Below are 26,829 nucleotides of genomic sequence, written 5' to 3'. Positions count from 1 at the left end.
GGAGCCAGGGAGCCCCCCGGCTTTGCTTAGGATTGCAGGAGATTAGTAGGGTAGTTTGCTCATCCCCCGGGCGGAACTGCTGCTGCGTGCTGGGGGCAGGGCGAGGGGGCCCACCGGGCGCAGACTGGCGAAGCCCAGGAAGGGTCCCTGGTCTGGGGCAGCGCAGAGCCCCGCACAGAAAAGCTGCGCGCAGAGCAAAGCAACCTGGAAACCCGACACTACTTTCACTCATCTGGTAACCCCAGGCCCCGGGGTCTTTGCATGGGCAGGAGCTGCCAGAGCAAAAGAGGAGGTAGCAGAGCGCCCAGGTGCAGGTATGCGCCTGCTGCCCAGGTGCAGGTATCCAGTGGGTAGGTCAGTGCATGCAGCTGCTGCCGAGTCTCTCCCCGGCTCCCTGCTCTCCCCCAGGTGAGTGACCCTCATTCTTTGCTTGCTAGGTAGCGAGTAGCAGCAAGGGGCTCAGTCGCTCCTTGCAAAACGAGCGAGCCCCAGCCTGCTGGGTATGGAGCGAGGCTGTTCATGGGGGGGCTCCCTAGAGGGGAAGGTGCTCGGGGAATGTAAACCGTCCTGAAGATCACAGGGCAAGGGGGGAAGCAAAAGCTGCCTCCATACACCAAGTGCCCGGGAGTGGGCTGGAGCTCGTCCCCTGGTTTCATAAACGTGTGTTAAGAGGATAAAGTAGTACAATGGCTCCTGCTGTTTTTGCATTTATATCAGCGTAAATGACGTTACATAAACTACCTAGCCAACAAACGCACCTTAGGTAATACCTCTGCTCACATTAAAAGGATAAATCTCCTTTGAAGTGAAGTTGCCTGTAAAAAAAAGATTTTGGCTCCAATACGATTGTTGCTGTGTACACAGAATGCACCTTTGCACGATGCAGGGAGGAGTGAAAAAGCAGAGAGGAAAAAAGCCTTGTTAAATGACGCTTAAAAGCGTTTTACAACTGGTGCGAAAAGTTTTCCAGTCATCTGATAATAGCATTGGAATTGACCCTGCAAATAGTGCAGCAAATGACTTTTTTAAAGACCTTGATTTTGCCTTAAATCGTTAACTCGCCAGTCATTAACTGCTGGTAATCTGCAATGTCAATGGATTGTTTCCTGAACTTTTTATCATTCAGAACCCTGGATGATGTGTTCTGTTCCCTTTGTCACTGTGTTGTTATTGGAAATGAGCTTCTGGAGGGGGAAAAAAGTAGAGAATATTTGGGGGAAAAAACGTCCAAAGGGCTTGCAAATTATGTTAATCCAGAAGAGACTGAAACTCTTTTTTGCATGGCCGGGTATGCAAATTAAGACAAGCAGTGTGTTAGGGGAACTATTCGTTTAAAATGTAAATATGAAACTTTGAGGTTGTATTTTATTTTCCAGTTGCTTCCTCTACATATCATGTAGACGTTTACATCGTGATTTCTTTAGATATTGATCACTAGCACATTTTCATGTAGCCTTTAATGTCTTCCGCATTTTGCTGTCTAATGATTTCAAGCCTTGCTAGAGGTGGCTGTTAAAGCTAACTAACTCTTCTTGAGCCATTGGGGCTTCTCAAAAGTTTTGAGAAATAGACAAATGGGTGTGGTTATTCATACCATATTGATTTTTGACATTATAAACACTTATTGATTTAAAAATGTCAACCTGTGGAACTCTTTGCCAGAGAATGTTGTGAACACCAAGATTATAATAGGGTTAAAAAATAACTAGATAAATTCATGGAGGGTAGGTCCATCCATGGTTACTAGCCAGGATGGGCAGGGATGGTGTCCCTAGTTTCTGTTTACCAGAAACTGGGAATGGGCGACAAGGGATGGATCACTTGATGATTACCTGTTCTGTTCATTCCTTCTGAAGCACCTGGCATTGGCATTTTCCACTTTTGGAAAACAGGATACTGGGCTAGATGGAGCTTTGGGCTGACCCATTATGGCCATTCTTATGTAAAATTAAGCAATGCTTTAGCTCTGAAAGCCTTGAAAATTTTTATCACTTGCAATACTTTTCTGTTGGGAGCCACAAAATGAAAAGGATAGGATTGAGTTCACTGATTGTTTAATGCCACCTCATTGCTTCTAGAGGCACAAGGTCAAATAAAATTGGTAACATCACCATTCCAGCCTTCCATTATTATGCGTAGTTTCATGTGTTTATGCCAGGGCATAAACATTCTCTGTAGCATTACTGTTGGCATGGAAGTCTTTAAGATTTTTTTTTTTTTTTACAAGTACAAAAAATGAATTAGGATTTTTTTTTACTTTGGTTTTGTCTTTCCTGTACTCTTAATATGACTAAAAATGGAAATTATATATTAACTTAGGGCCTGCTGTAGCAGTAATTGACATCAGACTGTGCAGCCCCATACATGATGTTAGATTAGTGGATATGCATGCTTGCAGACCTTGCCACCTCCGATCCCCATTACTGTGGGATCCCCCTCCATGACCCTCTCATGGAGGAGCATGAATATGTGTAGGCTGTCTGCATGGCCTATATTCTGTCCCTCAGTGTGCAATACAACTATTCTAGTTGGAAAAAAAATGGGGGACAAGATGGAACCCTTCATGACAGCGCCTTTAGGGACAAAGAGCAATTGCCTTCTGGGAACGCTCAGGAAATAAATGGAGCCACTCAAGAGCAGCCCTGACCACATCTGCTACAGTCCAAAGGCAAGTCAACTTTTCATGAAGGTAGAAGGTAGCAGAGACAATGTCAAGCAGGACACTCAGTCTGGATCCAGCAGTAGAAGATCAGTACCAATGTCCCCAATGTGGTTTCTGTACCATATGCAGGACCCTGACAAGGGTCATGGAGACCAGAAGCATCTAGTTTAGCATTTCTCAAATGTGGCCACATGTGGCCACCAGGAGCTTTTCTTGTGACCACAGCCTCCTAGGTGGTGATGGGGGAGGGGGACAAAGCAGCTGCCCTTCCCCAGGACCACCAGCAGGGGCTAGTCCTTGCTCCCTTCTGGAGCCACGAAGACTATAGGAGCAGGCAACAAATGTGAGTTCCCCACCTTCCTGAGGGTGGTGTGGCTCGGGCTTCAGCCCTGGGGTAGTGGGTGGCAGGCTCTGGCCTTGTGGCAGCGGGCTCTGTGACCCAGTCGCAGGGTTTCAGGCTCCAGCTCTGGACAGCCCCCACCCCTAGCCCTCCCCCCTTGCTGCCAGTCTAGGACTTACTTTGTCCCTCAGCTTGCCTGGGCTGAGTAAGTCTGCTGTGAAAAGTAGCAGATTGACTAGCTAGCACATCTTTAAAATAAATAAATAAATAAAGCAAAACATGCAAAGCACTCTGTGTTTCTATTTTGTTTAGGTCCAGTTAAAGAATAGAGACAACTGTACATTATTTTTATTATTGAGTCTGGAAAAAAACCCTACATAAATAAATTATAATGATTTGGACATGTGTATGTGCATATTTATCTGTTTTTTCCTAAAATTAATTATTTTAGGAAAAATTGTCAGAGGGACCACCAGCAAGAGTTTGTGGCCGCACTCTGAAGTCACCAAAAAATTTGTTGTGAGAACCTCCTCTAGTTACTCTGTGAATTGTCTTGCAACCACTTTCTCTATAGATTAACCAAAAATGGAAGGTTGCCCACTGGATGACAGCAAGCTTGTCAGCATCAGACATTGGTTTCTTGAGTAAAGATCACACAACAGCTTCCTTTAAAGAATCAAACACCATGCCTTCCATAAGAGAAGCCTAGGCAATCTCATTCAGCAGTGGACCCAGTTCAGAACCCTAAAACAATTAATTTGGTTTGGTCTCTCATAACTTTTGAATTACTGCCATGGAATATGTTGCCTTTTAATGAGAAGAAATTATATAGAAAAAATTACCTCACCATGTGCCACCTTCCTTTGTGTTTCATTGCCGTATTCCATTGGGTTGGGCTGCCCTTGTTGCTGGACCCTGCAAGGTTGAACTGTTAGTATCATGGCAGTCTCCGTGAAGGGTTCCTGGCTCTTCAAAGCATCATTGGTCAAAGCCTAAGCCTGGCAACTCATATATCTAACTTGCTATCTTCTTGATTTTTGGAAGGGTACTTGAGGTTATTTATTTTGGCAGCTTCCCCAGCTCTAGCTCATAGATAAGTTGTTGTTTTTCTGACATTAGTATTTTATTTGTATTCATGCAAGCAAATGGTAATCTAGTGGACTAAACACAGGACTGCGTTCTGGGAACTGTTAATTTTTGACTCCTGATTTGCTATGTGACTTTGGGCAAATCACTAATCTTCTCTGGACTTCAGTTTCCTCATCTGTACAATGGAGATAAAGGGTGATATTCTCACTACCAATTCCGTGAGTTATTCCCTCCCCTGCAACCCAGTAGCTGATGTATTTAGATGTTGGTCTATTCAAAGGACATTAAATGATCTTTATTCACTTTTTTTTAAAGGATCATTATGGCTAAAAATATTTTCTTCAAAGACAGAAAACTCTGGTAGGGCATCTGAAATTAAGTCTAATACTTTGGGCTCAGTTGTGCCCCCAGGGATACCTTGCTCGTGCCAGACAACAGCAGTAGCATCTCAGATAAGTAAACAAGAAATTCTACCTTCAAACGCATTCATGGGATACAGGAATTTGGCCTTACATGTTTAATCATGGAAATAAATATCAGGATGAGGTCTTCTCAGTTCTCTATAGACCTAGTACAATATATGGGCCACTTGCTTGGTCAAAATGGTACAATGATGATGTCCTTTAAATGAACAGCAATCAAAGCTTTTATTTTTTCTATATCAAGTTCTACATGATTTTTTAGAAAGTTGCTTGTCAACAACAAAGACATTGTTACCCAGGGTTTTGCTGAACCCAAAGTGGTTGGTACCTTTACTCTTTGCAAGCTGGTGGCAGGACATAAATCAGTGGGGATATGGCCCATCCAGTCAAGAGATAGTTGATGCAAGCAGGCAAACAAAAGTGCTTTCACTCAAAGCTTCTACTCTATTTAGTTCCTAGTACTTACATGTGTCTGCAACAGGTTAGAAGAGCACCCCAAAGTAACTCAGGTTTCATGTTTATCCAAGGTCTTGAGGAGGTCTCGAGTGGATTTCTGTAGATGTCCAGTGGCCAGTCTTCTGTTTGCTGGGGAGCTTGAGTGGTGTTCAGGTGTCCACCAGGCTCAGATGCCTTCCTCTTTTTATAACCATTTTATTAGTATTACATAGCTTCTACTCAGCAGCTTGCACTTTTTTTTTGTTTGTGTTTTGTTTTTATCAAGCTAAGTTAAATGTGGAGTTTTCTAGCTTGTCCAGCAAAGAATTTTTCCATCAGTTAACCAGCTATATTTCACAAAGCACTAGTTAACTATTGCCATACTTTCCATTTTGTAAAGCTGCATGCTTCAGCAAAAAGTTTAAATCAGGATGGCACAGGGTCATGTTTACTCCTCTCGCTAATTTCCCTCCTCCCCTCTTGGTCTATTAGTTAGGCTGTTTCTGAAGCCTTAGCACTTCTTGCTGCTTTCAGCAATGAGCATAACAATTGTTATTCCACCTGTGGGCAGTGGTCTAGGCACGTTACTGGGCTTTGGCCTCTCAGAAATTTCCCCTTCCTACATCATCATTTTAATTTCTATGGAAAAATTTGAAATCCAGATAGTGGAGGTCCTTGAAAACAATTTGCAATCATGATATAATGCTGATTCAGGGGTCAATTCTACTCTTATTGAGCTCAATGGAAATACCTGTGAATTTGAAAGGGAGCAGGATTGGGAACACTCATTCAACAGATGCTGGACCAGATGCTGTGCTGGTATAAATCAGTGTAGCTCCATCAAACTACACCTCTAGCCCGATATAACACAGTCCTAGGGAGACAAAAAAAATCTCACTGCGTTACAGGTTAGACCACGTTATATCGAACTTGCTTTGCCCCCCTCATTCCTTTGTTCCCAGACCACCCCCTCCAGAGACCCCTGTCCCTAATCACCTCCAGAACCCCCCCCTTACCCAATCCCCCTGTCCCCTAACTGCTCCAACCCTTATCCACTCGGCCCCCTGACAGGCAGTCACCTGCAGTGGGAAGTGGAGTGACGTGGCCCCAGCCTGCTCCACTCTGCCACCTCCCAGCTGCGGTGCTCCGCTTCCCGCTGCCGTTGAGTACAGGGAGGTTGGGGAAAGGATGCCCCCCCGCAATCACTGGTGGCAGGAAGCAGAGCACCACATCTGGGAGCTGGCGGAGTGGAGTGGGCTGGGGCTGAGCTGTTCCGCTTCTGCCACTGCTGGTGAGTGCAGGGAGTATCCCTTCCCCCAAGCCCCCTCACCCGAGCGACATGGCTAGGGCCAGGGAGAGGGAAGCTGAGCGGGCTGCTCCCAGTCCCTTGCTAATCCCTGGGCCACTCTGGGCCTGCGGGGCCCCCAAAAGTGCCCTCCCACAGCTCCTTCCCTCCTAGACCCTGGGGGGGAGCCCCTGACTGCCCCTGAAACCCTCTGCTCCTTATCGAACCTCTTGGCCCTGGCCTGGCTCAGAACCCTTAACACACTGCTCAGAGCAGCATGTCAGAGCTTTACCATGTTTTATGCGAACCTGCCTTATATTGGATTGCGTTATATCGGGGTAGAGGTGTATTGTCTTTTGATTTACACCAGCTGTGGGTAGTAAGCCATAATTATGGCTGAAACAATCCAGTTTATATTTTATTGGAGAACTGAGTTATTTGGGCATTTGTCCCAGAGTGCTAGCTGTTAGCTTGATGGATGTCACACTGGAGCTCCATATGCTCCTGACCTCTCTAAGCCCTGGTCTACGCTACAGAGTTAGGTTGATGTCAGGAAGCTTACGTCGACCTAACTCTGTAAGCATATATAGCTCTCAGTGATGTAACTTGCCCACTGCACCAACTTAACCCCACCACTGGAAAGGGTGTAGCGATTAAGTTGATGTAGTTTGGTTGACAAAGTGTCATTGTAACTGCTGCGTTGCTTGCATCAACTGCTGCTGCCTTTCAGAAGCTGTCCCACAATGCCTCACACTCACTGTTAAATCAGAGCAAGCGCTCTTGAAGAGAACACACATCATCAACACAAGGAGCATAGTGTGGACATGCAAAAGCAATTTAGGTGCTGCAGTGGTTGTATGTTGACGTAACTTAGGTCAACTTAATTTTGCAGGTAGACTTGTCCTAAGAAGCACTTACATTTACAGTAAATTTTCTTATAAATGCTTGTCAGAACAAGCATAAACCAGGGACAGTAAGAGGAGCTAAGGAGCTTGTGCTGGTGGTTTTATTAGTTATATTGTGGTAGTGCTTAGAGGCCCCAATCTGGCTTCCACCACCCATTATGCTACACATATGTCATCCCTGGCCCCCAAAGAGTTCACAAGCCAAACATTCAGCAAGAGGGAACAAGTAGAGAAAAGTTGCTGTGGAGAGGACAGTGACATGTTTGTGTTTGGTATGAGCAGCAGTCACAGCATGGCCACTGCCAAGTGTTTTGCAGACATCACAACTGTGGTGTGTTTTAAGGAGGTATTCGCAGGGGTGACATGGGAGAAAGGGCGAAGGTGCCTGAGGGAAAACTGGGCTAGTGGGTGTTGTAGGCTAGCACTGTTGTCAGAGTAGAAGTAGGGGGTTGGCAGCTGTTAGTGTATGAAAGTGGCAACTAGGGTGATGCTAAGTTGTGGTGGTGCCTTAGTGGTAAAGACAAGTTGTTTTTTGCAGTGAGTGAAGAGCCAGGAAGATAGTCTTAGTGGCAGCATTTTTAATTTAATTTGAAGGGAGCAACACTGCATTTGTCAAGGCCAGAAAGGAGAAGGTTATAGTAGTCAAGAGACAAGATGATGAGCCTGGACTGGAGTGTTCTATCTGCACGGACTGAATTCCAGGGGTTATTTTGAGAGTGGGAAAGGAGCTGGTATTCATTATGAACTTCCACGATGTAAAGCTATTAAAAGTCACTGAATGCTTGAACAAGGGTTTTTATTTTTATATTAGATACTGAAAGTATCAGATGAAAATCTGTCCTTTATGTGCACTCAAGGGTGCTGGAACAATTTTTGTAGTAGGAATGCTGAGAACCATTGAACCAAACTGTAAACCCTCTATATATAATGGAAACCACTTCAAGTCAGGGGATGCGGTAGCACCCCGCACCTATATGTGCAGTACACTGGAAAATCAGCAGAACAGTAAATGTGATCACAATTTAGAATCTCTGTCACACTTGCTAGCTAGGTAACTCACAAGCTGTCATTCATTCCAGCTTGACATACTTTATAGCTTTGCTGAGGGCTTTCTTGATAGTAATGTTACAATCTCTAGACCTAAGTTTCTGTTAGAGATAAACATATTCATTGAGCTGTCATAATGTAACCCAGGGATCGGCAATCTTTGGCATGCTGCCCATCAGGGAAATCTGCTGGTGGGCCAGGATGATTTGTTTACCTGCAACATCTGCAGGTTCGGTCAATCGCAGCTCCCACGGGCCACAATTCACCGTTCCAGGCCAATGGGGGCTGCAGGAAGGGTGGCCAGCATATCCCTCAGCCTACACCACTTTCTGCAGCCCCCATTGGCCTGGCATGGCAAACTGCGGCCCGTGGGAGCTGCAGTGGGCCGAACCTGTGGACACTGCAGGTAAACAAACCATCACAGCTCATCAGCGGATTTCCCTAATGGGCTGCATGCCAAAGGTTACCGGTCCCTGATGTGGCCTGTTCTCCATCCCTTACCACAGAGTGTGATGGGTCTTTCTCACCTACCAGGCAATCCTATTTTATCACTTCAACCATAACGTGGTAGCCACCTGCTAGTCTCAATCCCTAGAGGCAAATATGGATGAATCAGTTAATTCCAGCTGCATTTCATTAATGTTTAGGAAATTTTATTTAGCCATTTGGGATGGCACTTCCATACACATGCTCTTTCCTATAAGATTTCATTTGCACCCTCGCCTTAGCAAAGAAGGATGGCCTTTTGGTTAACGTACTGGGCTGGGAGTCAGGAGATCTGGTGTGACAAGTTGGGTCACAGAAACCTCCTTGGGGCTGCCAACCGATGTGCCAAGACTACTTTTGCTCCTGCTTTTTTTCCTGCCAGCTTGGGACTCTAGCACCTTGTCTTGTCGATCCAGACACGCCAGTCTGCTTCAACACAGACCCAGGGTCTGAACCACGTGCCCAAAGCTGCAGACTTAACTGAAAGCAGCTTACAGAAGTGTTCCTGTCTTTAACACTCAGATGCCCAACTCCCAATGGGGTCTAAACCCCAAATAAATCCATTTTACCCTGTATAAAGCTTGTACAGGGTAAACTCATAAACTGTTCGCCCTCTATAAAACTGATAGAGATGCACAGCTGTTTTCCCACCCCCCAGGTATTAATACATACTGTGGGTTGATTAATAAGTAACAACTGATTTTATTAACTACAGAAAGTAGGATTTAAGTGGTTCCAAGTTGTAACAGACAGAACAAAGTGAATTACCAAGTAAAATAAAATAAAACACGCAAATCTAAGCCTAATACAGTAATACGACTGATTACAGATAAAATGTCACCCTCAGAGATGTTTCAATAAGTTTTTCACAGACTAGATGCCTTCCTAGTCTGGGCACAATCCTTTTCCCTGGTAGAGCCCTTGTTCCAGCTCAGGTGGTAGCTAGGGGTTTCCTCATGATGGCTCCTCGCTTTGTTCTGTTCCACCCACTTATATATCTTTTGCATAAGGCGGGAATCCTTTGTCCCTCTCTGGCTTCCCACCCTCTCCTTCTCAATGGAAAAAAAGCACCAGGTTAAAGATGGATTCCAGTTCAGGTGACATGATAACATGTCACTGTAAGACTTCATTACCCACTTGCCAGCACACAGGTATACAGGAAGACTTACAAGTGAAACAGAGCCATCTGCAGTCAATTGTCCTAGTTGATGGGAGACATCAAGATTCCAAACCACCATTAATGGCCCACACTTTGCATAATTACAATAGGCCCTCAGAGTTGTATTTCATATTTCTAGTTTCAGATAGAAGAGTGATACGTTTATACAAATAGGATGACCACACTCAGTAGATTATAAGCTTTGTAATGATATCTTACAAGAAACCTTCTGCATGAAGCATATTTCAGTTACATTATATTCAAACTCTTTAGCATATTTTCATAAAATCATATAGAGTGCACCGTCACATCTGGGTTCTAGGCTTGTCTCTGTCCCAGACTTCTAATGTGATGTTGGGCTTAACATCTCTGTGCCACAGTTCTCTCTCTTTAAAGTGGAGATAATGACGCTCCCTTTCTCCCACCCTTTGTTTGTTCTGTCTAGTAAGCTCTGTGGGTCAGGGACTTTCTCTTGCTGTGTTTTGTACGGTGCTCAGAATGGGGCCCTGAATCTGGGTTGGGGTCTCTATGCACTACTATAATACTAACAATATTTTTGTGAATGTAAGAGGGATACCTTCCCCTTTAAGGGTCAGAAGGCCTTGTGCCTGTCAGCCCTGCCATGCTACATCTGTGCAGGGTATGGGATTTAAGAGGAGTAAGGCCCAACAGTTGAGTGCTGGCTAGGGAGGAGAGCAGACAGACTGTTCCAGTGAGAGGCAGGTAGCTGGGCTTGCACTAGGAACTGGCCTGTGGCCTGCCTGAGGCCCTTGGTAAGATGGTAGACCTGACCTGGATGGCTGAGCTGACTGAAGTCCAGGAGCTGGTGAGACAAGCTGTTGCTGCTGGGATCCTGCTTGCAGGGAAGGGGACTGAAGGCTGAGCCCAGCAGGATGGAAAACTTTTCTTTTGATGTTGTATTGAACTTGAACTAAGGAGTTCTGTTACCCCAGAATGGGTTGAACACTGTAAAGTGGCTAGGTTGGAGAGTCAAGTCACCTCTATGGCAGGAGCAGGCCAAAGATTGTAGTGGGGAAACTGAGGCAGAAGTGCCACAGCACTGGGTCTTTTTGTGTGGGGCACTCTGGGATGGCGAGACTGGAACAGTGAGGTTCTGCACAATGCTGCACACATTTCATTATGTCTTGGGCATCCAAATTCTCATGTAGGCATCTAGATTACTTGCTCACCTGAAAGACATTTATTTTTACAGCAAGCCTGCAGTATATGTTCTAAATATCTAGCCAGATTTGGACAGCTGTATCCTTATACTGGTAACACTGTATAAAAATGAGTAATATACTAAAGAAAGCAGTGCCAATATGCTGGAAATCTTAACATAAGATGGAAAATCATCAGTGAAACTGTTCTATTCACAATGTAAATTTGTGTACAACATACCAATGCAGTTTTTAACATCAGGCTAACACACTATAACTTACTCTGCTAACATGGGCTTAGGCTGATGACACAAATGACTAGTGTAGCATATTTGAAAAACATTATCCCAAGATTTTAAAAATGATTGTCTAAAAAGCATTTTTGAAAATCGGAGTACTTATTTAGCTGTCTCAATAAGGATTTAAGAAATTAACATCTCAGGCACCCATTTTTGAAAATCATGGTCCTACATGTGAGAAAATGAGAAAACAACCTTTAACGCAATTTCTGATGAGATTTTTTTGATTGAGTCAAACTTCTGTGAAGAGTGTTCTGATTTTTACACTGAAGATGCTGGACATTCAGCAGATATAAAATAAAGACTTAGATTGCACTAGTGGATTGTATCCTTTATTAAACTGGATGTAAATGTTACCCCCCCCCTTACAGTATTTAAAATGAGCATTAAAAAATGTGTTTAGCAGTGAACATCTTCCATGATACTGCATGCTATATGTCAGAAAGACACAATATTGTGGAAGGATTCCCCTCCTTGGACAGTGTTGGTTATATGCAGCTTAATTTGAAATGTACATACATGTAAATTCTAAGAATAGGGTCCGTGACGGGTTTGGTCACAGAGACCCTCTTGTGACTGTCACCTGACATGCTGATAGGGTGACCAGGTGACAAGAACAAAATATTGGGACACATGGGGCAGGGGCCGCCGCCAAAGTGCCCCCCCCCCAAAAAAAGCCAAAGTGCAAAATATTGGGACAAATGGCATCCCGACCATACGTCAGTCTGGATGCGGGACAAACAACTAAATATCGAGACAATCCCAATTTTATCAGGACGTATAGTCACCCTACATGCTGAAATTACCTCTGAGCCCATTTTCCCTGCCAGCTTGGGATTCCAGAACCCTGCCTTGTTGAGCCAGACATGTTAGCCTGCTGCAACTTAGACTCAGGGTTTGGGCCACGCTCCCAAAGCTGCAGGCTTTAAGTGAAAACAGCTCTGCAGATTACCTGACTCCAGCACCCAGACACCCAGCTCTGACTGGGAGCCAAACCACAAATAAATCTGTTTTACTCTGTATAACCTTTATACAGGGTAAAGTCCTGAATTGTCTGTCTTCTAGAACACTGATAGAGAGAGATGCACAGCTGTCTGCTCCCCTTGGTATTAATCACTTACTCTGGGTTTACTAGTAAAAGTGATTTTATTAAGTATAAACAGTAGGATTTAATGGTTCCAAGTAATAACAGACAGAACAAAGTAAGTTACCAAGCAAAATAATGCAAAAACATGCAAGTCTAAGCCTAATACAGTAAGAAACTGATTGATTACAGGTAATATCTCACCCTCAGAGATGTTCCAATAAGCTTCTTTCACAGAATAGACTTCTTCCTAGTCTGGGCCCAATCCCTTCCCCAGTACAGTCCTTGTTAGTTCCAGCGGACATCTTAGGTGTTAAGTAGGGGATTTCTCATGAGTGGCCGCCTCTTTCTCCTGCTCCACCCCCTTTTATCACTTTGGCACAAGGCGTGACACTTTTGTCTCTGTGGGTCCCCACCCATTCTTCTAAATGGAAAAGTACCAGATTTAAGATGGATTCCAGCATCATCTGACATGGTCATATGTGCTGTGAGACCCCAGCCTCCATTCTTCCTGGGCTGGCCGACAACTACACAGGACGGTTTGCAAGTAAACAGAGCCATTTACAGCTCATTGGTTCTGAAGCACCCTTAAGGGCTTCCACTTAATATGTTTACATTAGTAATACACGTTTATCTTATTCTCCTAACTCCAGACATAGAAATAATACATGCAAACAAATGGGAAGAACACACTCAGTAGATTATAATCTTTGTAATGATACCTTACAATAAAGCATATTCCAGTTACATCACATTCACATTTATAAGCATATTTTCATAAAGCATATGGAGTGCAATGTCACAGGGTCCTAGAAGTTGACAGTCTACTTTGAAGTTTTAACTTGGGCTGCGTGGAACTATTACATCATTCCTCAGTAAGATTTTGTCATTGTTTCCTTTAAAGCATATCCATAATGGGCAAAGCCTATATTCATGGCTTTCATAGACCAGTTCTCAGAAGGCATAACCTTTTCCCTCCACCCTCATCTTAAATTCTGGCCCTGTTTGAAGTCAATGGAAAAACTCTCATTGACTTCAATGGGGCCAGGATTTCACTCAAAAGTGTGCAGTTCACCTTCTCCCCATTTCATACCATGTTGATCCTACCATCCATATTGAGCACAAATTCCTTTGTCCTTGTCCTTTTGAGTTCCATTACTGTGATTATATGCACACTGCATGCAGGAGCAGTTCCAGACTGCAATTACATCTGAGATTAGAACTGATATCTTAGTTTTATCACATTTGTAAGCAATTAATAGCAACTGACTTCTTATATGAAATGAAAACTGAAATGAAGTTTTTTCTTTCCAGGAACTGATATCTGAGATGCTTCCATTAACTGGGAAAACAATAATGTTTGATAGTTTTCCTGATCCTTCAGAAATATGGGAAATAATTGAGACTATTGGCAAAGGAACATATGGCAAAGTTTTTAAGGTGTTGAACAAAAAAAATGGCAGCAAAGCAGCAGTCAAAGTCTTGGACCCAGTTCACGTAAGCTACTTTAGTATTAAATTGTTTTTTATTTAGTTGTAACTTACTATGTAACCTCATGTTGGTTTGTCAGTTGCATCAGAAAAATAAAGTGGAAAATAACCATTATTTGTAAACATTTAACCAAGATGTTTTCTAGCTACATATGTATTTTTAGGCCTGTCAAGCGATTAAAAATATTGATCGGGATTAACTGCACTGTTAAACAATAGAATACCAATTATTTAAATAATTTTGGATGTTTTCTACATTTTCAAATATATTGATTTCAGTTTTAACACAGAACAGTGTCCAGTGCTCACTTTATATTTATTTTTATTACAAATATTTATGCTATGAAAAACAAGAGCTTGTATTACTGTACTTATATGAGGTGAATTGAAAAATACTATCTTTATCATGAAAGTTGAACTTAGAAATGTAGAATTATGTACAAAAAATAACTGCATTCAAAAATAAAACAATGTAAAACTTTAGAGCCTACAAGTCCACTCAGTCCTACTTCTTGTTCAGTCACTCACTCAGACAAACACATTTTTTACGTTTGCAGGAAATAATGCTACCCACTTCTTGTTTACAATGTCACCTGAAAGTGAGAACAGGTGTTAACATGGCACTGTTGTAGCCGACGTTGCAAGATATTTATGTGCCAGATTAATTAAAGATTCATATGTCCCTTCATGCTTCAACCACCATTCCAAAAGACATGCATCCATGCTAGTGGGGGGTTCTGCTCAATAACGATCCAAAGCAGTGCAGACCGATGCATGTTCACTTTCATCAACCTTCTCCTGGTATAATCTGATTCAGATGATTTTCTTTTTTGGTGGTTCGGGATTTGTAGTTTCCACATTGGAGTGTTGCTCTTTTAAGACTTCTGAAAGCATGTTTCAAACCTCATCCCTCTCAGATTTTTGGAAGGCACTTCAGATTCTTAAACCGTGGGTTTGAGTGCTGTAGCTATCTCTAGAAATCGCACATTGGTATCTTGTTTGCATTTTGTCAAATCTGCAGTGAAAGTGTTCTTAAAACGAACAACGTGCTGGGTCATCATCTGAGATTGCTATAATATGAAATATATGGCAGAATGTGGGTAAGACAGAGTAATGGACATACTATTCTCCCCTAAGGAGTTCAATCACAAATTTAATAAACACATTTTTTAACGAGCATCATCAGCATGTGTCAAGGTTCCTTCCCCACTCTGAACTTTAGGGTACAAATGTGGAGACCTGCATGGATGCTTCTAAGCTTAATTACTAGCTTAGATCTGGTACACCGCCACCATCCAGAATTTCAGTGTCTGGAGCACTTTCTGTCCCCCCAAAACTTTCCCCTCCCTGGGTTGCCTTGAGGGACTTCACCAGTTCCCTGGTGAACACAGATCGAAACCCCTTGGATCTTAAAACAAGGAGAAATTAACCACCCCCCCCTCCTTTTCCCCCACCAATCCCTGGTGAGCCCAGATCCAACCCCCTTGGATCTTAAAACAAGGAAAAATCAATCAGGTTCTTGAAAAGAGAGCTTTTAATTAAAGAAAGAAAAGTAAAAAATCATCTCTGTAAAATCAGGATGGAAAATACTTTATAGGGTAATCAGATTCATATAGCCCAGAGGAACAGTGCTCACTTTATATTATTATTTTGATTACAAATATTTGCACTGTAAAAATGATAAACAAAAGAAATCATATTTTTCAATTCATCTCATACAATATCGTAATGCAATCTCTTTATCGTGAAAGTGCAACTTACAAATGTAGATTCTTTTTGTTACATAACTGCACCCAAAAACAAAACAATGTAAAACTTTAGAGCCTACAAGTCCATTCAGTGCTACTTCTTGTTCAGCCAGTTGCTAAGACAAAAAGTTTTTTTATATTTACAGGAGATAATTTTATTTACACTATCACCTGAAAGTGAGAACAGGCATTTGTATGGCACTTCTGAAGCCAGCATTGAAAGGTTTTTATGTGCTACATATGCTAAACATTCATATGGCCCTAACATGCTTCGGCGATCATTCCAGAGAGGACATGTTTCCATGCTATCATAAACAGACAGTTAAGGGTTAATGTCTCTTTTACCTGTAAAGGGTTAAGAAGCTCAGTAAACCTGGCTGACACCTGACCAGAGGACCAATGGAGGGACAAGATACTTCCAAATCTAGCGTTAGGTTCAAAGTTACAGCAAACCGAGGTAAAATCCTCTCAGCAAAAAAGGAACATTTACAAGTTGAGAAAACAAAAATAAGATTAACACGCCTTGCCTGGCTATTACTTACAAATTTGAAACATGAGAGTCTGATTCAGAAAAATGTGGAGAGCCTGGATTGACGTCTGGTCCTTCTTAGTCCCAAGAGCAAACAACCCCCAAAACAAAGAGCACAAACAAAAGACTTCCCTCCACCAAGATTTGGAAGTATCTTGTCCCTCCATTGGTCCTCTGGTCAGGTGTCAGCCAGGTTTACTGAGCTTCTTAACCCTTTACAGGTAAAAGAGACATTAACCATTAACTGTCTGTTTATGATAGCATGGAAACATGTCCTCTCTGGAATGATCGCCGAAGCATGTTAGGGCCATATGAATGTTTAGCATATGTAGCACATAAAAACCTTTCAATGCTGGCTTCAGAAGTGCCATACAAATGCCTGTTCTCACTTTCAGGTGATATTGTAAATAAAATTATCTCCTGTAAATATAAAAAAACTTTTTGTCTTAGCAACTGGCTGAACAAGAAGTAGCACTGAATGGACTTGTAGGCTCTAAAGTTTTACATTGTTTTGTTTTTGGGTGCAGTTATGTAACAAAAAGAATCTACATTTGTAAGTTGCACTTTCACGATAAAGAGATTGCATTACGATATTGTATGAGATGAATTGAAAAATATGATTTCTTTTGTTTACAAATATTTGCACTGTAAAAATGATAATCAAAATAATAATATAAAGTGAGCACTGTAAACTTTGTATTCTGTGTTGTAATTGAAACCAATATATTTGAAAATGTAGAAAAACATCCAAAATATTAAATAATAGAATACCAATTGAAGTATATTAAACAGTCTGATTAAAGCTACAGTTAATCGTAATTATTTTTTTGAGTGAATCGTGTGAGTTAACTGTGATTAATTGACAGCCCTAATATTTTTCTTACGGTTTGTGTTCTTGAGAATGACTCTCGCCTATTTAATTGACCAGATGTAATCAATCAATCAATCAGAGAGATGAACTTTGTTAATTCTAATTTAGAATTAGTTTCAGCATTGAAATCTCTTGGGTATCGATCAAACACTTTTATTTTTCTTCTAGAAAAAGTTCTAAATTCTCTCATGGGTTGCACATACAGAATTCCAACTGTCTTATAATTATTATAGTTTCACCATTAGTCCCTTTTTACTTTTTTACATACTAGCTATGAGAGAGACTCTTAATGTCAAATAAATCAGCTAGTCCCTTCCAAGACAATAGAATGCATGTTTGAGTGTGCTTATCTAGATTATATGCAATACATTACTCTTCTAAAATAGAATGATGATAAATATTTATTGGTTCAGCATTTTGAAATATGTTCTGTGCTTAACAAAACATTAGGACCAAGTCTTCCACTTTCTTGATGAATTTACCGTCTAAAAAGACAGAGGCAACAATCCTTACACACACAGCACCAGATGACCAGGAGGTAGATTCGCTATACAGCATAACATTTTTTTATAATTTTAACTGAAATTCTTTGGATGACAGATTAGTAGTTAATAGGCCTTATGGAAGTAGTGTTTTATGAAGAGGGATTTGAAAGAAGAGAACTCAACAGCACCGTTCTGATTAGTAACCACAGGTCCTTCTGTTGCAAATAGATACAAGCGGGCAGACCCTTGTGCTTTTATGGAACACCATTCTCTACAGTTGAGCAACATAGGTGCCAAAGGCCTTTCTGTTTGGATATTTTTGTGGGCAGTAGACCACAAAATATAGACAATGAGACATTCCTACTCATATCTCTTTCAAATGGCCTGTGCTATACAGAATGTCAGATTAGATGATCGTAGTCATAGGCACCGATTTATTTTGAAAAAAAATTATTGGGTGCTTAGCACCCACCCACAGTCAGCTCCCTCCCCCCTCACCTGCAGGGCTGCCCGGGGGGGGCAAATGGGGCAATTTGCCCCGGGCCCTGCAGGGGCCCCGGCAGTCCGGGTCTTTGGCGGCATTATGGCAGCGGGGGGCTCTTCAGTGCTGCCGAAGACCCGGACTGCTGCCGGGTGAGTACAAGCGCCACAGCTCCCCTGCTTTGCCCCAGGCCCCCTGAATCCTCTGGGCGGCCCTGCTCACCTGTTAGTGGCTCTGCCAAACAGCTCCTCCCCCTCTCTCCCAGTGCCTCTCGCCTGCTGTGATCAGCTGTTCCGCAGTGTGCAGGAGGCACTAGGAGGGAGGGGGAGGAGTGGGGACAAGGCATGCCCAGGGGAGGGGGTGGAATTGAGCAGGAAGAGGTGGGGCAAGTGGAGGCAGGAAGAAACAGGGTGGGAGTGGGGGAGGTCTGGGGCAGAGTGGGGGTTTAGCACCCCTGGGCAAAGGAAAAAGCTAGCGCCTGTGATCGTAATGGTTCTTTCTGGCCTTGAAACCTATGAAATGTATTAATGTTGTAAGCTTGCTATTAAATTTATCTTCACTCTGGTTCTTGTTAGTCTTTCTGTTTTTCAGGTGTATGTTCCACGCCAGAAATGGGGCCCATTCTTCATTCATCATCTTGTCGCATTTTAAAAGCAAAAATAATTCACAGCCAAGAGATTATAATCTTAATGAAACGAATTTAAATGCATCAAAATATCATACAGCATCTTACTGTTTTCTGTAAACAGAGTCCTTCAATTTTACTGCAGACTCTGAATAATCAGGGCAACCCATGGTCAGCTGAATGCCTAGATAGCAGAAAACATTTTTTGCACCAATCTATTTCACAAGAATGCATGAATGTTTGACATTAATTGGATTATTGAAGGAGGCAGGGAAGCAATATAGCAGTGATGTCAGAAAATCACACTCCACTTTGCAAAGGGGAAGGAAAGGAAGGAGGGTGGAGATGTCAGAGAAGAGAAGAAAGGAGGAGGAATTGGAGCAGAGGAAGAGGGGAGAGTCTGAAGGAGCTGGAATGAGTGAGAGGCGACAAGGACAGAATTGGTCAGAAGATGATTACTCATTTTATGTTTTTACAGAACATTTAGACAAAAATAATTACCCTGCTTTTCTGTCAATTTTCAGAGAAAAAATGTCAAGTTTTTATAGAAGAAAATTATTATTTTGTTTCTTTTTGTTTTCATCCTTAACTGCCTAAGCCTAAAAAGTTTCAGCTGGAACCTCAGAAATTTTCAGCCAAAAATGAAGATATTTGGTTTTCCAACAAACAATCGACAATTGTCGAGAAAAAGCAGGTACTTTTCCCAAAAAATCTTCATTTAATCAAAAACCAAATTTTCTGTCCAAACCCAAGAAACTTTCCACTGGCCCAGAAACAGACACTTCACTAAGTGGATAAACAAGTAATCCATTAGGTGGTCAGCAGTAACTGGACAGCAAGAAATGTAGTAGAATAATAACTCTGAATCACCTAATTTCTGGATGGACTTGCTCTACTTCTTGATCCTTACAATGTTGTTGTTATGTCTACATTATGTTGGCATTATCCGCTATATCTGAGAGTCACTTCACTCTAATGTGACCATGAATATTGTAAGTAGGGTGTATGGAATGAACTAGACTTCTTTCTGCAATTTAAACTGAAGGTTTTATTAATGGCTGCAGAGGGAGCCATTGCAATGAGGGAAAAAAGCACCTTATGTGCTCCCTTCTTTTAATTGTTCAATAATTATAATAAATTACATTATCTTGGGAGATCTGAGACTAAGAACTTTAATCCTTAAGAGCTTTTGAATGCTCCTTGTTGAATAACAGTTAAAAATCTGTAAAAGTGGAACAGGAAGAAGAATATTTATATGTGAAATAATAATAATTTGAGAACCATTTTCATGTCCAAACGATACAAACTCCTCATTCTCTTGATTATCAAGTCCAGTAAACTTGATGGATAATTTGGCTAAAAATCTTAATGTCAATTATTATTAAAAGGTTCCTTTTTATTGCTTATGGGGAAATTTGACCTTCTTATGAGCAGTTTGGCTTTTGTGCAATGTTTTATTAAGGTAAACATAACCAAATATATCCAGTTAATATATCTATCTTCTCCCCTAAAATGAAGAGGAAAATTTCCTTTCTGTTATAGATGGAATGAATATTCTATTCATAGTCTCCCTCTCTCTCTCTCATATTTCTTGTTATAATGGAGCAAACCACATAATATCCGAGTGCCCCTCGGGAGACAATAACCTCTATTAAATCACAGTAGGACAGTGGTCCAGTTTTCCTCTCAGTTTCCCGGAGGCAGCCATGGCTATGGTGTATCTGTTGTGGCTTTTAACATTTTTGTTTTTAATGTGTTTCTTTCTCCTAGCAGACTCACTCAGTCTCTCTTCTCCTCCCTTTTTACCCTTATCTCTTCCCCCCCCACTTCCTTCTCTGCTGAGTTCCTGTTTTGAGGTGTCTGTGAGAACACTAATTTGAAGAAATGAGTTTCACTTTTTCATTTGGAAGGCAGGGCAATTTGTGATTATTCTTGTCTCTTCCAGTAATGGGATCCAAAGCCTGGGTCCTATGGCTAAGAGAACTTTCTCCCATTCGATAAGCATCGTCCTTAAAATTTAAAAACTTCATAGTTCCCTTGGAACATAAGATGTCATGTGAGGTTGTCATCACACAGAGAGAGCCTCTCTCTATGTTCAAGGCCCTACTGGCACTGGCTTAAGTTTTTAACAATGACTAAGGCTACGTTTTAGTCATGGGTATTTTTAGGAAAAGTCATGGACAAGTCACGGACAGTAAAAAAAAAAAAAATTCATGGCCCAGGACCTGTCCATGACTTTTACTATATACCCCTGACTAAAACTTGGCGGGGGGGGGCGCCATGGATGCTGGGGAAGGGCGACATGGGGGTGGGGGCAGGTGGCAGCCTGCAGGTTTGTCTTTGAAGTGTTTAAAGGTGATCAGCAGACAAAAGCTCGGGGTGAAGCTTCAAAGGCTGAATCCATAGGCCAGAGTTTGCAGTCCCGTCCTCCTAAATATTTCTTAGGAATTCTGCTTCACACACATCGTTCCAAAAGATAGTTGGTCTCTGCCCAGTTGTTCAGCATAGTCTTTTGGCGTTCACAGTACTTCCCAGTGGTTGCATTCATCCTCCCTTCCTTTTAAAGAAGTTCCATACCTTCTCACAATAATCTAAAGATTTGCATTTTTAATATAATGAACTCTTAAAATAGTTAAACGTGCACGATATTGAAGGAAGTTACTAAAACTGTCACACCCTGTTCCCTCCTAAAGATAAACATGATCAGTCTGCATCAGCTCGAGATACTGGTCATCTGTCCAAGACGCAAGGGCATATTGAGCAGCAGATGTCAGCAATGATCACAATCTTTGTATTGCTAAACTGAAATTAAAATGGGAAAAGATCAGCTTTAAATAAAAAGTGGCAAAGAAAGTCAACACTACAGAACTGAGAACAAAAGAGTACTGTGAGAAATTCCAGCTTGAGCTAAGAAACAGATCTAGTCAATGCCAGAGGCAGAAGAAAGTGAGACTGGACCTAAAGAGAAATGGGCAATGCTCAGACGCAACATGTACATGTTGCAGCAGTCACTGTTGGCAATCAACACAGATTTAGACTTTGTTTACATTAGCCCTTTGTTGGCAAAACTTTTGTTGGTCAATGGTTGTCAAAAAACCACACCCCTGACAGACAGACATAAGTTTCACCAACAAATGCACCAGTGTGGACAGCACCAGTGTGGACGGCAGGATTTGCTCTTCTGCTGACATAGCTACTGCCGCTCATTCAGGGTGGTTTAATTATGCCAGTGGGAGAGCTCTCTCCCACCTGCATAGAGCAGCAGGATGGGAGATCTTACAGCTGTGCCACTATAAGGTCTGTGGTGTAGACGTAGCCTTAGACACAGCAAGAATTGGATAAGCCAAGAGATGTGGCATCAAACTGAAGAAGGAAAAGCACTGTCAGGAAAACTTCTGAATACTCAGATCATTTGACTATTGGGTGAAAGAGCAAAGGAGGAGTACAAGAAAGCAGACAAAATTGTGAAAAGCATGAGAAGATAAAAACAGATGGTGAAAGCCTAGCAGCTGAAGCTGCTGCTATGATAGGAAGTTAGTTGTTTACCAAGTAATTGAAACTTCAGAACAGGAAATCAGCCAATGAAAAGTATAGATGGAAAAATGCTTACAGCTTAAGTAGAACAGAATAACAGATGGGCAGAACATTTCAAAGAAGTCCTCAACAGACCAGCCCTACCTCAACACTAGTTTTCAATGAAACATGAACCAAATCAACTTGATACCAACGGTGATCTAATAGAGATGTCAGAAGTACATGCTGCAGTCAAGAAGCTGAAAAACATCCAGATGGTGGGAGACGATCAAATCGCAGCAGAAATGCTAACAGCACTTGATGCTACCACCCTAATGAAACTGGCAGAACAGTTCAATGAGGTCTGGAAAAAAGACTCCGCTGGACCATGGAAAATTGTCAGAATATCCAAAAAAGGGTGCTCTTACTGACTTTAACCACTGGACAGTAGTGTGACTTCTTGCCATTGTAGGGGAAGTCATCTGTATTGTGATATTACAAAGAATGAAAGAGCAGTGGATGCAAAGCTTGGAGAAAAACAGGCTGGATTCAGGCCCTGCGTAGATCAGATATTCACACTAAGGACCATCATAGAAGAATGTATAGAATGCTTCAGCTTCCCCTTATCAACTTCATTTAATTGTTTTTCAAAAGGCATTTGACAGCACGCATAGACATACTATTCTTCAGTCTTATGGAATTCCAGCTAAAGTCATGGACATTACGTACAATGATGCAAACTGCGCTGTAAGGATAAACAGCCAGACAACAGAATGGTTCAACCTGCAAAATGGTATGAAACTGGGCTATAGTCTAACACTGTAGTTTGTTGTTTGGCATGGGTAGCACGATACTAGCCAGTAGAGACCTTGTGACATCAAGGATAGGAAAGGCATTCACTAAAACTCAACAATGTATGGACAGCAAAGATACACTGTAACATAGGCAAAATGGAGAATTTTCAATTCAAACATAATATCAGTGTTGTATGGCTGTGAGAGCTATTAAAATGATAGAAAACTAGATGCCCAACCTGGGTTTCCCTTACACTGTGCTGCCGTGACAGGCTCTCAAGCTCCCTTCCAGCACACACACGGGTGGGGACACACCCAGCTGCAATTTTACACAGATGGTGAGATCTGCTCTGTATGGGAAAGCTCAGCTAAGGAATTGCCCAGCCCTCAAGTGCACACCCCCTCTGGAGTGTACATCCCAAATTGTATCCTCTTGCGCTGCACAGAGAACTATACATCATCTCATTTGAAATTCGCCCCCTCCCTCAATGTGGAGGAAGACATGCACAGCTTCTTGCCTGCCCCTACCCCTCTGTTATGAATTACACAAACTGTTTTTAGAGAAAACAAAAACAAGTTTAAGTACAAAAGAGAGATTTTACGTGATCTTAGAGTTAGCAAACAGAACAAAGTTGATTACTTAGCAAGTAAAACAAACATGCAATCTAAGCTTAAGATATCAAAGAAACTGGTGATAATTAGTAGTAATTTCTCACTCTAATGTTGTTTTAGGCAGATTGCAGAGATTCTTAAAGGCCAGCTGCACTGACCTGCAGCTTAAAACTTCAGATATTTCATTCACAGGCTAGACACCTCTCTAGCCTGGGCTCAGTCCTTCTCCCCCCCCACCTCCCCTTGTCTTTGTTTCTTAGATGTTTACAGCAGTCACCCTGGTCAGGGATTCAGTGAAGAATGTCACTCCACTGCCTTAAATAGGTTTTAAAGGATTCCTGCCATATTTGTCGTCTAGTGTGATTCCCACCCTGATCAGGGGAAAAGTACTAAATTTAATCATGGAGTCCAGTATCAGGTGCCCACAGCCAAACAGCCAGAACAGTCTTTTCACTAGTAGGCACTATTATTACCGAAATATTGGGTCTGCCTAGCTGAGAGCCAATAACAGCCTAACAGGGATAAGGAAAAATGCTTTATTCTGCAGAAAAAAGTTGAGCCTTGTACTTTGGTACAAAAAAGCTCTACTCAATACAAAAATCAAGAATCTTTTATACACACTCACACACAGGCTTCGGTCGTGCTAGCATTTGATTGGTGGTTAACAAACCCTGCACTTCTGCAATCTGCTCGGCAAAAACCAGCTAAGAACCAGCTTCAACTGCCTCAAAACTGATAAGGGGAGACAGTTCAATAGTTCAGGGTACTGTGTCCATGAGGCTTCTGCTTCTCCCTACTGGCTGCTTGTAAGCTGTTAAGGGGGGCTACCAGTGACTTTCACAGTCCCCCCTTCGGGCCTGACGATCTGGGTTGTCAGATTGTCAGGCCCGTTACGTAATTTGTGATCAAGCTGGAGGGATAGATACTGGTCTTTTGTATGGGCAGCAGAGTCCCTAGTCACAGCATTACAGAGACATTTTGCACATTGCATTATTACCCAAATAATACATAGGAAGAAAAGAGAGAAAATAATCCATTTGACAATTGTACAGAAAAGGCCAGTAAACCATGACCCAAGGTCTGGGAAGAGGTCCTCAAAACTAAAGGTGTGATCAAGAGAGACAGCATGGAAAACAACAGCAGCATTCTTAATAGCTTGTAAATCCTTTTGTGATTAACATAAAAACAGCATTTTTCCCCAATGAGAGCACAAGCCTCCCCTAATTCAGCATTCATGGCATCTAGCACACGTCTATTTTGCAAAGTCACTTCTGCTACTTCATCAATCTCTTGTTGCAACTTTTGGAAAGCGTCTATTGATGCATTAGCTGTTTTTTCAAGCTCTGCAGAAATATTTACAACTGCTGTCTTGAGTTTAGCCACTCCCAACCCAGGAATGAGTGCATGGACAAAAGAGTGGAATCCTGTTTGTCTGAGGGATTGGGGCACTGACTATAAATCAGTTAGGTATACCAGGTGGTCTAATTTCCCAAATGTCTCGGTGAATAATCCAGTCCCACATGCATCCTCCCCATGGACCTGTCAGGATTCGGTATATGAGAGCCCATACCCCCCTAACCGGTCCAAATGCTTGGAAGGAGCACTGTTAATGTCCACATTTCCACCCAGAAAGTGTCCAAGTATGTTTCCATGACCACAGATCAGATGGTATTCCTGATGTGTCTGTAAGGGCAGTGGGCCAAGTCTGGTGCTCAAGATCACTCCAAATGGCCATCAGGTGGTCATTCAGGAAATCCTGAATTTCTAAACATACTAGATCCCACTGCAATGCCTTCTCAGCCTCAGTGATATTCTATACCATCTTTCCTTGGTGTAGTACTATATTACATCTGTTAGTTAACTATCCTCGATATTTTCAAAAGGCATTAACATTAATAGCCTAGGAGGGGGTGTATTACAGGGTAATGGGGGAGATGTCAGGGGCAACAAGGTGCCTTTGGTACCTGTCATTTAAAATCCAATTAGGGAGAGCAATACATGCTGAAGGATTTATCCAGAACACAGGGCGCAGCCTGTAGAACAAACCCCAAAATGCAATCAATACCACATTCCCAAGCATGGGTCCCACAAATTTCTTCCTGCCAGTGTATAATTCTTTGTTTCTTCACCAGGATCAGTTCTTGATATCCTTTCTAGTCAGGAATTCCTGGACTTTGGCAATTTCAGTGGAGTGAGTTCCTTCTTCTTCCCCGAAACAGTCGTGGTTCAGCATCCTACAGGGGAGAGGTTACCAGCACATCACCCTGTGATTGTTTTGATTCTTCTAGAAAAATCCAAAGGCACAGTAGGTCTGTCAGTGGACAAGGGAGAGGTTACTAGCACTTCACCTTGTCCTTTTTTCCTGCTGTCCAGAAGGTACAGCAGAGCTAGAAGGAGAAATAGGCTAATCATCAGTAGGAGAATCCTCCCGAGGTGGAGGGGTCTTTTTGCAGTGAGAATCATGGGTCCAAACAGTCAGTCTTTGGCACTTCACAGCGGTGTTGGTAGTCAGCAGGACTTAATAAGGGCCTTTTCAGCATGGATCCAAAGCAGTCTTTCGTTGGTGGACCTTTACATAGATCCAGTCTCCTGATTCCAAGGAGTGGCAGGGCTGCGAGGGTCTTTGGGTAGCGCTTCTTTACCAGTGAGAAAAGAAACCTAACACATTTCTTTAGTGCCTGGCAGTGTTTTGGAGATCTCATAGCTGTTTGGGCACATTCACCCCCCACCCGTTGTCAGCCAAGTCTTAGCTGTGAGGAGTGTCCTTGAAATGGGGCCAGTCTTATCTTTAGCCTAAGCATGCTAGCTATTTTTTCCAGTTAATTCATTATGTTCTTTTTTTCTTCTTCCCTTCTTGGCTTCTTTTAACCTACAAAGGAAATTTTCACTCTTCACTCATACACCTTTTCCCAACAATGAACACATAAAACGTTGTCTTTATACAGCATATTAGTCTTCTTATTTGCATATGCCACATATGCCCTTCCACTAAAATAACTTTTTACAGAGCTTTGGAGCAACAAGCCAGGACAAGTACACCCACTTTGAGGAGTTCACTCAATACAACCTCTAGTCCAATAGCTTCCCACCATCCCCAGCCCTCTGGGGATGGTGGGAAATCTGAGGTAGCCAGAAGGCTCCCATGTACAATATGGGGAGTGGGTTAACTTTTCAAGTCCTTGCTTCCAAAGACTGTTGGTATGCAAATTTTAATAACAATGTTTTTAATTTAACAATCTGGCCAATGAAGTTTCTTTTTCTTACTTAAGCAAATGTGTTAGTCTTTAGTATATCACATTGTCCTGATT

General features: G+C 42.2%; 1 protein-coding gene across 1 annotated transcript in view; it reads left to right on the top strand.

Moving 5' to 3' along the window:
• The first annotated feature begins 323 nt into the window (after positions 1 to 323).
• MYO3A (myosin IIIA) overlaps positions 324 to 26,829 on the top strand; it is a 205,548-nt gene continuing 179,042 nt past the window's right edge. The window contains exons 1-2 of the mRNA XM_030550332.1: positions 324 to 408; positions 13,688 to 13,870. Coding sequence (XP_030406192.1) covers positions 13,703 to 13,870 — 168 coding nt within the window. The 5' untranslated portion in view covers positions 324 to 408; positions 13,688 to 13,702. The remainder of the gene's footprint in view (positions 409 to 13,687; positions 13,871 to 26,829) is intronic.

The sequence above is a fragment of the Gopherus evgoodei genome, chromosome 2, assembly GCF_007399415.2.
Source record: "Gopherus evgoodei ecotype Sinaloan lineage chromosome 2, rGopEvg1_v1.p, whole genome shotgun sequence".
Classification (NCBI taxonomy): Eukaryota; Metazoa; Chordata; order Testudines; family Testudinidae; genus Gopherus; species Gopherus evgoodei.
The sequence above is the reverse complement of the archived record's forward strand: the minus strand, read 5'-3'. Positions and strand labels throughout refer to the sequence as shown.